The sequence below is a fragment of the Ictalurus punctatus genome, chromosome 13 (assembly GCF_001660625.3).
Source record: "Ictalurus punctatus breed USDA103 chromosome 13, Coco_2.0, whole genome shotgun sequence".
Lineage (NCBI taxonomy): Eukaryota > Metazoa > Chordata > Actinopteri > Siluriformes > Ictaluridae > Ictalurus > Ictalurus punctatus.
The window spans coordinates 15450001-15467387 of record NC_030428.2 but is presented as its reverse complement, the minus strand read 5'-3'; the positions used below and the strand labels follow the sequence as shown (position 1 = coordinate 15467387).

Below are 17387 nucleotides of genomic sequence, written 5' to 3'. Positions count from 1 at the left end.
TTGATGACGCCGCTCCCCCCCCACCCCTCGTTCTTTTAATACCGGCATAAAAAAAATCAAACCGCTCTAAAACAAATTGATGTACTCTTTAATAAAGTCGTCACATCATCACAGGGTCCTCACGTCTGCCTTGGTGACAACTGCAGGGCTGCTTAGCTTAGCCGCCATGGCTGACGCTTTGTTGGTCGCTTCAATGATTTATCACAAAAGAGAGAGAGAGAGAGAGAGAGAGAGAGAGAGAGAGAGAGAGAGAGAAAGAGAGAGCGCACGCACGAGACAGAGTGGCTCTCGATTGAGTCACTGGCACGTTTGATTGACAAGGCCTAATCAGCTTATCTGGGTGCTAATAAAGCTGATGACCTGTGGAGCTGCTCTCTACCTGGCTCTGCATGAACTTTGGGCCCCAGCAAGGGCCCCAGGGGCAGCGGCCCGATTCCTCTCTGCTTATCTAAACGCTGCTGAAATCAATCCCTAATGAGCTGGCTTCATTTTGCCCCATCGATCTGGAGCAGACACTGCTGCGGCGTGCTCAAAAGGCCAGCGCAGCTTTAACAGTCACTGCATCCCTTCTGTTTACCTCAGCCATCGGCCGGTGTGTGTGTGTGTGTGTGTGTGTGTGTGTGTGTCCGTCAACACCACTACTTCTCAATCTCAACAGCGCACCTTAACATTTATTTCATTCTCAAGTCAACGGAAGTACTTCCTTGTCCACACGTGAATATTTTACAGTCTGAGCTCATTTTAAAGGACTGCGTTTGTTTCTGGCCCGGTGAGAACGTGATGCAACTGTTACGAAATATTACAGTCAATTCAGTTGTTGATTTGGCAAACACTTGTCAACTGCAGAAATCCTTGGCCATGTCCTTGCCTTTGATTGGAGATTGTTTGGTGCTCTCAGGCTCTCGGACACCCCTGATTTAAATACGCTTAAATTGGCTACTTCGTTTCTTCCTCCGTGGCTTCAGGCTTACCCGCCCTGTGTTGAGGCTGCTCTAAAGAAGCTCCCTCTCCTAATGACATCCCATACTTTATTTATGAAACAAACAGTGTGCTAAATAGCTCTGCATGTCCGGGGTGCACTTTTAATATTTCTCAAAGGGCCTGGAGTGCACCCGACACACCACACTGGGACTCAAAACACCAAACTCCCTTCTACACCACCGTGCTTTTAACATTGGCACTCATAGATATCCTAAGCTTTTGATTATGTACAGTTTCTTAATAGCTGGTTGTACTTTATTGTGTTCTTTCAATGATAAAACATATATTTCATTATTTTACCTTTAACCCTAATAGAATAGTTCTAATAGAACTATTAAGACAAATGGTTCATGCAATAAATACACTACTCTTGTTAATATTCGATAAACATGCATACACAAAAACTTTTAATTAACTAATGAATGAATTAATTGTAGCTGTGCATCAGCCATCTGATGTGCTGAAGGTCAGTGTTACTCTGCACACAAAGAGCCGGCTGCATTATGCTTTATACGTGTTCACTGTGTATTCTCCCACACACAGACTCTCCCCTTCTGGTCCAGTTGTGGTTTTTCTACTACATTCAGGAAACGGCAGGTGTGTTTGCGAGCGTGTCAAAGGGCTTGAGCTTCAGGGTGAGGAGGTCGGGGATTAGCCACTCTGGGCCACCGTGGCTCTGCCATGGTCCAGTTAGCACAGAGTAGAGCTGGGCAAACACAACGTTCAGCTCTCTCACAGCACACACCGAGAGGAAGGACGAAAAGATGCACGTCTCTGTGGGTCTCAAGGACACAGGAGTGGTCCTTTAAGAACAAACACACCCCACACAGGAGGTCTGATGCTGCTGTTAAAGCCGATGGACGCGGCTTTGGTACGGACCGGGGGCTGTAGAGAATCAAATGCTCGAGCAGAAGTAATAAAATAACTCCGGATAGAAAAAAATAACAAAGGGCCATCACGTTGCGAAGTGAAACCGCGAGAATATTATGCAGGTCAGGAGAAAGAGAGTGCAAGAAAAATAAATAAATAAATAAATACATAAGAAAGCATGAGCTCGGGATGATCTGAAACAAATGAAACTACATTTTTAAGCAGCGGATGCAGATTGTATTTGTGAATTTCTAAGTTCTGCTCGCATGACATCAAAAGCCAGTGGTCTGTGCAACCCTTTCTCGACTTGAATTATTAACACTGTCGATGTCGCATATAAGCCACACTGCCATTATAGTGTAAATTAACAAACTTTTCAAAACTACAGCGGAAGCCAAAGAAAGCCAGTTGCTTCTTCAAGAAGGAGCTTTGATACGTCTCTGAGGAATACACTCTGCCTCAATAACAGTGGCAGCATCAGGGGGGAAAATATATTTCAAATAAATAAATAAATAAATAAATAAATAAATAAATAAATAAATAAATAAATAAAATATATATATGCCTACAGATTTAAATTTATTTCAGATCTAAATTAGCTCATTTTCTTATATTTAAAGATGAAACCTGAGTGTAAGACAGGAATCCGATTCAGATGGTGGTTTATTTAGAAACTGGTTTATTAAAAGAACCCCCAACTTTGTTTTTGAAACCACAAAATTGTTAAGGAAAGCTGACGATGTTTATTTCAGTACACTCCCTACCTCCCCCACCCATATTTTCGAGCCATAATAAAAAATAAAAAATAAATCCCCGTCTCACATTCGAGGACGGCTGTATGGAAGATAAGGCTGTGTGTTTTGTGTTTGTCTAATGTTGAGCTGAAGCTCCTGTGCCACCTCGTCTATACACCTCGCTCTCCCTGCCGTCCTTTGATGTGCTCCGCAAAATGTCACCAGTCGTCAAGGCCCCCCCCCCCCCCCGCAAACCTGCATACAAGCGAGACAATTTGCCGTCGCTCATCCCCCTACCCACAATGCTTACCGGTTTCCACCGCTATCTGGTAGCCAGTCTCCAGTCTCCGAGATGACCTTTCCAGCCTCTCTGTGTTGTCCAACAGATGTGCTCTCTGAAACAAACCAAACAAACAAACAAAAAAACACACAATGAAAGAACAGGAATGTGTGAAAGTGCTAGGACACCACTAAGAGGAAAAACACGTGTTCATTCTTTATATTTAAATCAAACATTTGAGAGAACTCAGTTACAGAATTCTTTCACGCTACAAAATGCTGTAGATTGAAATGTTTTGAAGAACATGCCTTCGCTTTTTTTTTTTTTTTTTTTAATTTTAAGAGAGGTTTCGTCTCCACTTGAACAACATGCAGGGTTGTTCTGAAGATGTTCATCGTTACAGGAACTCATTACATCACATTCAGCAATAGGGCAAAGTTTAGCATGGGAGGAAAGACTAATTGAGCTGTAATAAATTAGCACTCGCCGTTTCAGATTAGCTAATATCGGTGTGTTATACAGACTCCGGGTGTCATAGTAAACCTCATTATGCACAAACACATTTGGGCCATAAAACTGCACAGCCTCTAAAAAGGTCTAATGGGAAAACCCTTGATACAGACTTTCGAAATGAGCATTGAGGTCACAAAGCCAAAGGACCTGTAATCCCACTTTAAAAAGCGCACCTCTTCGGCTGATTTCAGGTAATATGTGCCGCTGAATATTGGGTGTATTAATGATGTGAACGAACTACATAACACTGCAATGTTATAAAAAGTCTGTCCTCCAGAGAGAAACAATGAACACAGTACATCATTCCAACAACCCATCGGTTTAGCTTTTAAAAGCGTACTGGCCTGCCTTTCCAAACGCCGTTAACAATTACTCCTGTTTACACCATCAGAAAGAAAAAATGCCAAAAACAGACTGCAGTTCTAGTTAAGCTGTCAAAATATGTACCAGCTAATCAGTCCTAGGGAGAGAGAGGGGAAAAAAAGGAAAAAAAAAAAAACAACAAAAAAAAGAAGATGAAATCCCACTTTTTAAAGTTTGACAATCACAAAGGGGGGGGGGGGGGGGGGGGAGTCACTCTGAACTTTTTTTTCTCCTCCCTTCAGCTGACAGATGTCATTTAAAATTGCAGAAATACTTTTAATAGTTTCCGGGGCGTGAGAGCTGGAGAAAGAGATAGTGAGAATATGGGAGGGAGGGTTTGAGAGTGAGAGAATTGGAGAGAGCGAGAGAAAGTGCGAGAGGGAGAAGAAAAAAAAAGGAGAAAGATGGGGGTGGTGTACGCAAAGGGAAAAGGGAGTCGGCTGTGCCTAATGAGCCCCTCTGGATCAGCGAAGATGGAGGGGACGTATTGACATGCAATGCTTAAGCTAATACACCTAGACCACGGATGTGTGCCTGTGTGCCTGGGAGCACGAGGCAGCCAGGGATACTGACAGAGCAGCTCGCTTCAAAGAGCTCAAGTGATTAGTATGTTATCATTACCATTCGAAACGTGATTTCCCTATTCCCTCTCGGCAAAGGTGACACGTCTCGGGGAGACGGCCAGCAGACTTGCGCGGTGAAAAGCCACTTCAAAGCCTTTCCTTGAATTTTTCTCCCTTTTTTTGCGCTCGTTTCCCCTCTCCCTCTCTGTCTGCTACAGGAGAGGTGGGGGTTTCTCGGGGATGGCGGTTTCCATTGTGGGAGGGGATCTTTAGAATTATGCACTCGCGCTCGAAGCATACAGGAGCGGCGCCGAGGGTGAAGGTGGCCACGCAGATGCTGTGACGACACTACGCTTTTCTGCAGCTAGTTTCTTTCAGAAGCCAAAAAAAGGAGGGCTGAAAAAAGAAAGAAAGAAAAAAAAAATCCCAAAGACTACCTGGAAGTCTAAAAAAAGAGGAGGGACTAGGGTCTCACTGTGGTCTTTGCTACATTAACTGTAGACATGGGCAATGTCATAAGTCATAACGCGGGAAGCTGCCAAATCCTGACTCTAAGCTATTTGGAGGTTGACGCAGGAATCCAGGTAGGCCTGCATACATATGGAAAATCAGACATAGCAACAGAAACACAGTAATTACACAAATACAGTACAAATACGTGTCAGTCACACATATACCCAGACAAGACTGACCTGAATAAAAGATTTTTTTTTTCTGGTTTACTCGCTTTGAGAGCAACAGGCTGTCATCAAAACCGTTCTACTGAAGCTGCCTTAAAAGAGTGCATGATAAATATTGGTGCGTCTATGAGCTTGTTCCTGTGTGCCCCTTTCCACTTCCCATTTCTGCTTATACATTTATTCCTTTTTATCTAGTACCTACAGCCCGCCCTCCCACCCCCCCGCCCTCCCAAAAAAGAAATATCTTCGATATTTCTTATAAATATCTTAGATCTTAGAAATATCTGTATATTTTTTTGTTTTGCATCTCTTTTTAAAGATGAATTCACTTGTAAGTTATTAACAGGGAGCCAGGAACAATGTAGCTGCTCGCTCAAAAGAACTCTCCTCCCTTTTCTATTCCCCCCAAATATCAAACACAAGCACTTACTACCGCAATTTTCAAAAGTTCGGATTCCGTATTATTCCATTAAGCGGCAAGAGTCAAAGTGAATAACGATGACAGCTGTGATTTGGGCTGACGATGTGATCTACATGGTTTGTTTGGGACTTGTAAGACGTGGAATTACAAGTGTCAAACAGCTGTGAGTATGGGTGCTAAATATTTAAACATGTTTTCCAGTGGAGGAAAAGGAGTTTTAAAAAAATAAATAAACGAAAAAATAAAAAATAAAAAGGCATGCTAAGTGTAGATAAGATATGCGGTCTTTGAGGAAAATTCAGGAAAACAGAAGGGAAAGGTGAAGTGTGCAGCGGAGGAAAAAAAAATCAAACCTAATTTAACCCATTCTAACAGACAAAGTGTGTGAGAACAATGAAGGTGTCTTCTGACCCAAGGCTAATCCATACTCCCTGTTTGTTTGCTGATGTGGAAGAAAGACAAAAAAAAACAAAAACAACTAGGAAATAAAAACTCAAGTCAAGGATTGCGACGTCTTGAGAATTGTGAGGCGTTCTAAATTATGGATGCATGAGAATTGGGTGGATTTTGCATCAGTGGGATTATTCCTCTCTGCAAAAGCAAAAAAAAAAAAAAAAAAAAAAAATCCTACTACAATAGATACAGCCAAAAACAGACAGGCTCACACAAATAGTGCCTCGCTTGGTCACAAACACAAAAACAAAGGATGACTCGCTCATGCACATGTCTCACACACACACACACACACACACACACACACACACACACACACACTAACATACAGAATCTATCCAAACAAATTAATCAAATTCAAATTAATTCTCAAATTTAGTCAAATTAATCACCGCACAGTGCTTTTTTTTTGTATGGTTTTAAGAATTCTTTTTTATAATTCTGTTATAATTCAAAGCTTATTTTATAACAAAGCTGTTATAAAAGCTGAAGATCTTTTAATTGAATCTTATACAGGGGTTTTCACATTTTGCCTTTCATGGCATTCACAGCAGTAGCTGGACTGTTTAGATCTGACATCTGAAACACACTTTGGTACTGAATACATTTGAACATTTTCTCCAAAGATTTGGCGTATCAAAAAAAATTGCATCATCAACACTTATCTCTGAAGATAAGCAATCGCCAGCTAAAGGCTTTTTACGGGGCTGGGAGAGAGAGAGAGACTATAGTCTGGAGTAATGTATGGATGGCGACGGGTTTTCTTTATGAATGGAGATGTTCAGATATCGCGGCGTCTCTTATTGCAGCTGCATGTGGATATGATTAGGGGAATCCTGAGTACAACCCCCCCCCCCCCCCCCCCCAAAAAAAAAAAAAACCCACATTTGAATGCACTCGCATGCGCGTGCACAAGTTTGAATGGTGGTTTTCTGCAATAACGTGCATTATCGCCAAGACTGATGTATACAATGAAAACAAAAAGCTTTTCAAATCATGCTCTAATCTCTTCCTAAAATCATCTATTACATTAGCATCAGGTTTACAGAGGATCCAGTGACACTGTTCACTTCAGTGTCACTAATACTGCATTCACAAACAGAAGGAAGAAAAAAAAGGATGTCGATTTCACCTGCTGTGGATTTGAAAATCACATTTACATGCTAAACGTGGATATCACCTCATCCTGCATATTTTTCATAATGAATTAACAGGTGTGAATCGTGGCAAGTTATAAGCTGTATAAAATTATAGTATTTTGCAGCAAAAAAAAAAGAAGAAATAAAACAAGACCGCATATTAGATTATAATATTAGTAGTCCTGTATTAGACTACTGTGTAGTCTCTATTATAAGCATGTGAAAGCTGACTGACGTTTAAAATAAATAAATAAATAAATAATAAAAAAAAAAGTGTTCACACCCCCACCTGTCCTCAATCGCTTTAAAACCATGTTCCGTTCCCTTTTTAAATATTGGTACATGTTTTGTCAGTTTGACTAATCATCACTTTTCAGATGTGTGACAAGATGGTTCGGATGAAATCCACTGAGCGATACACAGAGCCACGTCTTGTTGACGTACGCTCGTTCGAAAGCAAAAAAAAAAAAAAAAAAAAAACCCCAAAAATAAAAAACAGATTATTGCTTTCTTCAAATGCAATGAAAGAGGAAAATAAGTCGAAGGAAATTTGAGGAAACAGACGAGTAAAATTGGAGGAGGGCTTACCTCTTCACGTAACTTTATCAACTGCCTCATGAAGGCACAGAAAACAGATGGAAAGGAAAAAGAGAAAGAGAGAGAAAGGAGGGGGAAGAAGAACGGGGAAAAAAAAGAAAAAAAAAAAAAAAAAAAAAGAGATAACAAATGAGACATGGCATGAAGCAGATCAGTCATGTAGCTAGGTACAGAATTAACCTTGATTTATCTGTTTGCATGTTAGAAATCACAGACGAGCACATTAAACCAAGCTAAACGAAAGACTTGTGCTGACTTTTCTGGAATAAAATAAAATAAAATAAATAAATAAATAAATAAATAAATAAATAAATAAATAAATGATCAGGTTCTTTCACTGTCACATTACACACAAACTGTGGGAATATATCTCTCTACTCACGATGTCTAAACTATCATCATCAAGAACGAAAGGAGGGGAATAAAAAGAGTCACATCAGAGAACTAGATACGGTTTAAAAACAAAACAAAAAACAGTAAAGTACTGAAAAACAGTACAAAAAGAGTGAGTACAGTACATCTAGACTTGAATTACAACGCTGTGTGTTTTGTACTTTCATGTTCAAAAAGAAAAATAAATAAATCTGTCACTTCAATTTGGACCAATCACATCTGGCAGTGTTCATAAAATCCCACTGTCTAGTGCTCATGTTTTTATGCAGCCTATATTACAGAACATTAACTAGAATTCAGTATACAGTGTTAAGCTAATGTTATAGATTTATTCACATTTCTAATCATCCACTGTACGATTTGATCACCACATCAAATCCATAACTTCATGACATTATTTTCAATTATTTTCTTTACACAGCGCCATACACTCGGGTGAGAAACGTTTAGCGCACAGACACTTCTCGGTCGTCTTTAAACATCGTTTAAAACATGTTAAACATCATTTTTCCAAACATGCCATGTCATCAGCTCTCTAATCGGATCAGAGAGAGTATATAAAATCAAAAATCTATAAGATTCTTTGCCGAGTTAATGTTCCTAGCCCTGTAGCTCGTCTCTGGTCTGACGAGACACCTTCAGCTAAATCATTTACATAAATGCAGGTGATTGGATGATCTGAAACAGAGAATCTGCTACACAAGCCGGCTTGGTTCGTGTTTAGAAAACTAGACTCACTGAACTACAGTCAGGTTTTTGTTTTGTTTTTTACATTTATCAGCTCTTCTATAGTAGAAGTACTCGCTCAGTCTGGTTAAATACTTATGACGTATACAGGCGCAATAAAGGTTTCTCAAATGTTCCGAGTCACATTTTAACTTCCTCCTTTTGTTCAAAACCCAAGCTGAACCATACTGGGAATCCTATTAGCAACACTAGTTATATGAATCTATTTTCACAACAAAACTGGGTTTATATTATTGAAAACATTGAAATGAAGCTTTTGAGTAGTTATGTATGTGGTTTTACTGTAATGTACTATATAAACAGGGTTGGGAAGGATACTTTAAAAAAAGTATAACGTTAGAGTTACACATTACTACATGAAAAAATTTTAAATCAGTAAGGTAATCCAAGTTTCACAATATGAAAGTAATATAATCTGATTATATTGGGATTAATTCAAGGTCACATATGTAAGTAAAGTCTAGAGCAATAGACAATGCGAGGGGGACAGGGGTGGGGGGCGGTTCAATAGCATTCAAAACAACGTTACTATGAATGCAGACTTTAATACACTGAAAAAGACGCACTATTAGCATCACATAAATATATATAAATAAAATCCGTGTCACTCGAATTCGTGCCCACGTTTTACATTTTTCCTATATTCTTTTGAATGTCCATAGAAGAAAAAAAAAGAAATATCAGATGCTACGAGTGTACCTTCTGCCATCATTTACACATTTGAATGGCCATGTAATACGAAGCAATGTGATAACATGAAATTAAAAATGACCTTATATGGCCATGGGCACTGTTTCGACTCAGGACAGCTTCATTTGCTGCTATTATCAGGTCACTGTTCGATGGCGTGCACAACAGCGCTAGAGTAGGCTAATGGTTGAGAGGCAGGAATTTGGCCCATAGTTGCTGCAAGACTTTTATAATCGACCATTTGGTGTGCGAGAAGCCGGGAATTACAGAGAGGGGTTAAAGCAATACAAATATGTGCACACATGATGCAGTATTAGACCACAAGCACATCATAATGAAACTAAAGCTGAATCCCGGACATTTTCTCAAATTTAGATGCTTTTTTAAGGTTTGAAAAAGATGACATGTCCAGGAAAAAAGGACGTAAGGTCACCCTAACAAAAGCACTTCAGAGAACAATTTGTGTTCATTTATACCAAATTAACGTTGCACAAAATTTATTTGCAATGCACCAGGAGGTTGCTCCTGTGAGTCACGACTGGCAAGAGAGAACCAGAACTATAATCAAGCAGCTGTCTATATTGCATTATGTCAAAAGATTAATTTCTTTGCTTTTAAATGAAAACAATAGTAATCCGGATAATAATCCCATTTCTTTTTTACAAACTCTACCTTTTGATGTAACTGTAACGGATTACAGCTACCAGTTTTTGTATCCTGATTACGTAACACCGTTACATGTATTCCGTTACTCCCCATGCCTGTGTATAAACATATATAAACTCATATTAGATCTTTGATGTGAGCCTGCCTCATCAAAGTGATTACATACATCAAATACATTTGTACTTTTTTTTTTTTTCTTGGTAAAATGATATTTTATCACATTTCTAACATTTTCTAACAAGCTCTCCACATCAGTAAAATGTTCTCGGCAGAGAAAGAGCAGTGCTCATCATGAACACACAACCCATTCAGCAAAGGAGAGGAAGGACAAGTTTCTTCATTTGTCAGCCGTTGCAGGTGAATTTTTTAATCTCCATTACTTGTGTGAGATTAAAGGTTAACAGATCTAAAGGGAGGCTCTGGGCCATTATTAGACCGCTTTCATCTCTCTTTTGTGGGCTGGTCATTTTGAATTTTTTTTTTTTTTTAAATCATGTGCTATCGCATCAGAAGAGGCTGGAGCACTTGCATCATAAATTATAAAACTTGATTCGTGACAAAAATAAATATAAAAATGTGAGGTGTATTGGCCTGATGTGAAAATGCTTTGGTGTGGCCGCGGTCGTTGACGACGGAGTCTGTGTGGAGCTGAAGCGCTTCCTCACGCATGCTGTCGACTGAAGACAAAGCGAAAGAACGGAGCTCTGAACATTACAGAAAGTAAAAAGGATACCACATTTTGTGAGCTCAAAATATTATTTTACCACAGAAAGGAACAATCTAACAGACGTGTGCGTTTAAAACAGAAAAGGAAGAATGTGAATAATGTTTGTAAATATTATTATAAATATTTAGAATATTGAAAAAATAATTATGGAATTTAAAATGTACTAGACATAATTTCATTACAATGTATATTCTGTTGTTTTGTATATTGTGCAAATTGTGTATGGCTTTACACTGAAGTTCGTTCAAAGTAATGCATGCCTGTAATGTCAATTCTAGTAGTCTAAATACACAAAATCATATCCGTGTCTTTTTCTGCTGGTAAGAAATAAACCGCACTAAGACCCTACATGTGTTTTAGTTGAATTTTTAGCATTCATCGTTCTAAAAATTAAAACCATATTACAGACGTGCCTTTTTAAATCTATGCAAGCCGAACCTAGCCGTTGCTACAACAACATCTCAATGAGGAGCAAACAAAACATGTTCAATCTTATTTGTGCTGCTTGGACGACTGTGAGGCTTCATTGAGGATTTGCATAGGGGGATTTTAAGCTTGGGCTTGGTTCTTTTATATTTTGATTCTTCTTCATTCATAAAGCAGAAGAACAAATCCATTTTTGTGTGTGTTAATCTGACTATCCTGAGTTTGTTGGGGGGAAAAAAAAGATGGAAAGCCATAAAATGTTATAATTACGCTTCAATGTTCCATCCTAGCATTTTGTGAGCCAGTATTTAAAATTGCACTGTGGCAGTTTCTGTGTTATGATAATTAATGGATTTTGAAACAACGATTTTTTTTTTTTGGTCAATACAGAATTCGATACAAGTGGTAATCTATTTCCTTTGTAGGCTGTAAAATCTGCACTGTGCCAGCTTAAACCAGCACAATCTCTTGTGGCCAAGCCTTCTGCTGTGACTGAAATCAAAACTATTCCATAGAGTGCTCGTGTGCACTAAATGTGTGTGCTTCCCCACAGGTATATACGTGTGTGAGGTAAAGTCTGTTTCGGGTGGGAAGGGTGGAGGAGGGTGCAATAGCAGACCAACACATTATTTAAAATAAATAAATAAATTGCGATAGTGCCAATTCGGTCTCTGTCCGCATACAGATAACGAATAAATGCAGAACTCTATTAAACCGTTTTTCAGCCATTATCGCAGGTCCAACATGGCATTTTCAGAACTTATAACAGCTCCCTATTTACTTAGCTATAAATCCCTTCCATGTACCGAAAAGATTTGTGAGCAATAACGCTCTGCTCAGCCACATCTATATGAAATGATCCTGACCTCGTTCAGATCATCAGGAATTAAATTGACCAACTTACCCCAGCTCCCCCATCTCCTCCTTCCCACTCTATCTCTCCAGCCTCGCTCAATTAAAAAACTTTGAAGTTCCGAGCACTCCACTCACAGCACGGCCGAGTCTTCTACTCACAAAGTTTTTAAAATGGAAATGAAATAGGTAAGGCACTTTGGGGGGGGGGGGGGGGGCGACACTTGACCCCATATTTTCTGTTCACTTTAGTTTTTAATGTGCACTTAAACTGGAAATTCTTCATTACTAAACATGAGCTCATCTGCTATCAGTCTCAACTAACCAGACAGTCCAGAATGACAGGAAAGAAAACACGAGAGTTTTAGAAACAGTATAATATTTTAGATTATATATTATTTATAAAAATCATTGTCCTGTTTAGGGATGGGGCATATGACAAAAAAAGTCATATCGCAATTCTTGAAGGCGTTTCAACGATACAAGATATGAACCACGATATTTAGGTTTGCCAGAAATACAATAGTGTTGCATGTAAAAAATATTAGTTAAAATGTATTTATTATATATACACACAATATAATTGAAAAAATGTATGCAAGTATTTTACACATTTATTTTGATACATTTCTATACAATAATTTTTATATAAAAAATAAAACAGTTTATTTAAAAACATTAAAATTGGAAATAAATTGTTTGTTTTTTAAAATTATTTTTTAAAATAATATTTGATGTACCCAATTTATTGGGGTTATTGTTTTTGTAACAGGATATAAAATACAAGCAGGATTATTATTATTATTATTATTATTATTATTATTATTATTATCATTTTTTATCATTATACCATTTTAAAGATGAAGTTAAATCAATTATAACACCAAATTAGCTGCTTCTAGTCAGCTTGTAATTATATATAAAAAATAAAATAAAAATATATTTAAAAAATAAATTATATCTCAGAAAAGCATACATTAGCAGACATAATTTATCACAATAGTGATATTGTATCATCTTGCCCAGCCCTAGTCCTGATATTGGTAACCTGTAGTGTTGTACTGTACAAGTGCTCTTTTTTACAGCCAAGGAGTCCTTTAACGATAAAATTAATTATGTACACACTTAGCACAAATTTATGAACATAATTCCACTATTCAAATATTAAAAGCCATAGAACTTTTTATACCTGAAGTTTTGATTAAACCCATTCACTTTAAGTGACCAGTCAAACAGGCTAATATTAGATCAAATTAATTTAAAGAGACTTAATAAATCTTGATTGAAATAATTGTGACTTAAATGATAATAACTTGTGCCAGACAAGCGAACAGAGATAGAATATATTTCTCCTTCAGCAGTAATTTAATAAGAATTGTCACTGTCAGAACTGTCACTAAATAAGACAGCTTTGGGGTTACAGCTACTCCTTAACTCCAGCAGAAATGTCACATACACACTGTTTTTGGGCCACTAGTTTGGAAGAAGTATGCATATCAATTATGGATCTAGGCTAAGCTTACATATGTTAGTAAGATGTGAGGTGAACGGGTTGTTATTGAAATGATAATGAGCATGAAATCAAAAAGTTTTGCTTATAATTTGTAGTGATGTACTGCGCCGTCACAATATGACCATAGAAAACATACATGTTTTCTGTATGCATGTGTAGGACAAATAAACGCAATAGAAATGTAAATCTGCAGTATAAACAGATGATGCAGGCTAAAAGCATGTGTGGCTATGACCAATTTACTGGGGTTATTGTTTTTGAAGCAGGACTTAATGGATAAGCAGTTTTTTGTTTAGTTTAGTTTTTTTTGTATTTGGCATGAATAAATTTGAATAAATCATTCCAATTTTTGAAGACTGTTTACCTCTTTAGAAGATTTGTGCCATGTCATTTCTAACTGAGCTGTGCACTCAAAAGATGTCGAGTCAGACAATTAATATAAAGCAAAAGTCTAAAACAAACAAGGTTCAAAAACACTACTCATCCTCACTGTCTCAAGATGATGTGTATTTATGATCTCTACATTTCAGTTTATATTGAGTGTTTACTCTATTCTGCAACCCGACATTACAACAACATGGCTGTTTTACCACTATATATATATATATATATATAGTGTTCTTGACTTTGTGAGGTTCTCACCCTCACCACGTGTGCTTAAAAGACTGTGAAAGCTGCAGATTTTCCTCCTCTTTTTTTTTTTTTTTTTTTTTTTAGGAGGATGGGGGGGGGTCATTATGAGAAAAGATAAGCACTCGGACGGATGGAGAACAGCTGGGCGAAAGGGCCAATACGTCCCAATCTGGTGCTGCCCAGACCACGGTCAGAGCCTGGAGCCCATTCAGCACTGGCCAGCTTTGCATTAAACAGTGTTGCTTCCACATGACTGGGTGCCAATAGCAGAGAGGCTGTGTATGTGAGAGAAGGGGACCCTAATGGCCCCAGAGCAGCCACCCACACCGGGAGCCCAAAGCTCCTGATTAGCTCCCTACCTGACTCTCTGAGGAGCCCCCATCATCCCCCAGGAGCTCGTTCCGCACCTCATCACTGTAGGCAATACGTGACCTTTTCTGCAATGAGGGGAGAGAAAGAGAACAAGAGAAAGAGAGAGAAGGGGAGAGAGGGAGAAAGACCAAGGGAAGGAAGAAGAGAGTGGGGGGTGGGGTGGGGGGGAGAGAAAAACAAGTTTTAGTTCAGATGCATTGAAAAATCACATATTTCTGAAGCACGAGAGCCCCCTAATGGATTAATACATGAAACAAACTGTTTACATCTGACAATCTCTACGCTGCACATTGTATTTATGAGTGAGGGTATATGTCTGTTTGTGTTCATATAGCCATTTTGGTTCATGTGAATTGGAGTCATGGAAATAATGGAAAAAGGACCCCTTCCACTTAAATAAATAAAAAGTGAAGAATGGTGAACCATAGGAGGAGGCATAGGTAGGGAGCGCATTAGAAAGTGTAAGTTGTCAGAGAGAAATGTGTTCTGGGGGCTGTCACCGCTGTCGGTGCTGTACTCTGGCAGGCCCTGTGATAATGCACAGCCAAGCAGCTAGACAGAGAATAATTCATCACCCAGGTTGACGCGATTGGCGTGCCATCAGATTCAGGCTCACTCTCCCCTGGTCTCCTCTGCTACACACCGGAGAGAGAGGGATGCCATGTCCAAGAATGAAAAGAGAAAAGAAAACAGGCACACCCATACGCCCACACACACACACACTTCAGAGTGTGCCACCTTGAATTCTGAAAGAGCACAAGCTGTGTATGGTGTGTTTACAAAACCAGCAAACCTCTTCAAATACCCTCCAAACTAAACACACAGTGGCAGTAAGAAATAAATAGTGTTTACTGAGCCTGCTTCCCCTGCTCTGCTCACTGCTGCTCAGTGGCTGGACAAACAAAAAATGCACAAGAAATAAGAACTATTATTATTATTATTATTATTATTATTATTATTATTATTATTATTAATACAACAACAATAATAACAATAGTAAAATAATAAACATAATAATAAAATTATGAATAACATTGTTTCTATTCTTCTTATTATTATTTATTTATTTATTTATTTATTTATTTTATTATGCAGTACATTTCCATAACCCAAGATACAGACTTAGGGAGGCAAAAAATTCCAAGGTATTTAATTTTTAATGTAATATCATGACATTTCTTTATCATATTATCAGATAATAATAATAATAATAATAATAATAATAATAATAATAATAATAATAATAATAATAATAAACTGATATGTTTTTCCCCTCAATTTTTACTTACCAAGACAAAGTATGTATATTTATAATAATAATTATTATTATTTTGCATATGTGACTATATATATTCATTTGAAAAATAATAATGAAGTCTTCTCAAATGACTGAAAAACACATTGATTTAAAAACAAGAATATTAGAGGCATAATAGAGCTAAAAAATAAAAAATACATGCACACACGTGTGTGTGTGTGTGTGTGTGTGTGTGTGTGTATATATATATATATACACACACACACACACATATATACATACACACACATATATACATACACACACATATATACATACACATTATATATATATATATATATATATATATATATATATATATATATATATATATATATATATATATATATATATGCGCGTGCACACACACAGGGCAAAAAAGAAGGTTAATTCAATTAAGAATTGTAAAAAAATAAAAATGTCATTATGGACCAATAGAGCTATGATATTTTTGTCTACGCTGATCAGTAATTGTTAATGATGTGTCCTCAAAAGAGACACCCTGACACACTACAGGGAGAGAAAAACACCCACGTGTTCCATTTGAGCTTCATCTTAAAGAACAGCGGCATAACTTTGGGGAATGTCGGCTGGCTGGTAATTGAAACTGGAAGCCTTGGAGAACACTTTATTTGAACACATACGCTGACATTTTCTGCAAAACAACCGCGCTATTTTGTTTCATTCTGTTGTTTCTAAATAGCAGTTTGTTGTAGCTCAGAGCACCGACTTCTTTGGCAACATAACCTTTGAGTGGGGCGTTCACAAAAAGAATGGCAAATGTAGCTTTAAGTCATGGACGGGGAAAAGCTTGTGATTGAAACAAATAGGGATGTCTTTCCCAAACCATTTAGACCATTTCAAAACTCCCCCTGCAGTCAAACAAGCCATGTGATGATTATTCTTCCTTCATCTACAGCACAGAAGATGGTTAATACTGACTGAAAATGCCTTAAACCTTGGAAATGCTTTGATTAGTGATAAACCGGATTAGTAACTTTGACATTCGACGTTAAACAGCAGTACAATACTTTTCCCCTCTTTGCACAGCTTTCATTTCAGCAGCAAATACCATTAGTTAGTGCTTCAGCTCCTTCAGATGCCGGCACATGCTGCATTTAATAATGGGTAGAAATACCCTAAAAATCAGTTAAAGTTCAGCTAATGCGAAAGACTTTACAAAAATCAATAATAGGGTTAGCACTTTAAATCAGCTGATTTAAACTTCCTCATACCATTTACAGCATGCCGAAGCTGGAACCACTTAAAACTGCACAAAAGCATGAAACCAAAAGGAAGACACTTTGTAATCTAAAAAGAACGATCACTTTCACAGATGTCTTATTGCTTTGTTAAAGAAAGGAAAAATCTTTTAATCTGGTTGGTTTCTTTTCGTCACTTTTTTTCCTAATCTTGGGTGAGAATTTACTTCTATTCCCGGAATGACAGGTTGAGATACAAAGATCCAGCTTAAGCT

General features: G+C 37.8%; 1 protein-coding gene across 4 annotated transcripts in view; it reads right to left on the bottom strand.

Moving 5' to 3' along the window:
* Positions 1–17387, bottom strand: part of vti1a (vesicle transport through interaction with t-SNAREs 1A) — a 117329-nt gene that overhangs the window by 79257 nt on the left and 20685 nt on the right. For all 4 annotated transcript variants that reach the window (XR_008397755.1, XM_017483708.3, XM_047159326.2 and 1 more), the window contains exons 4-5: positions 14601–14678; positions 2896–2980 (exon numbers count right to left, since the gene is read on the bottom strand). Coding sequence is in view for 3 of the 4 variants with exons in the window: in XM_017483708.3 (XP_017339197.1) it covers positions 2896–2980; positions 14601–14678 (163 nt within the window). In the remaining variant the exon portion in view is untranslated. The remainder of the gene's footprint in view (positions 1–2895; positions 2981–14600; positions 14679–17387) is intronic.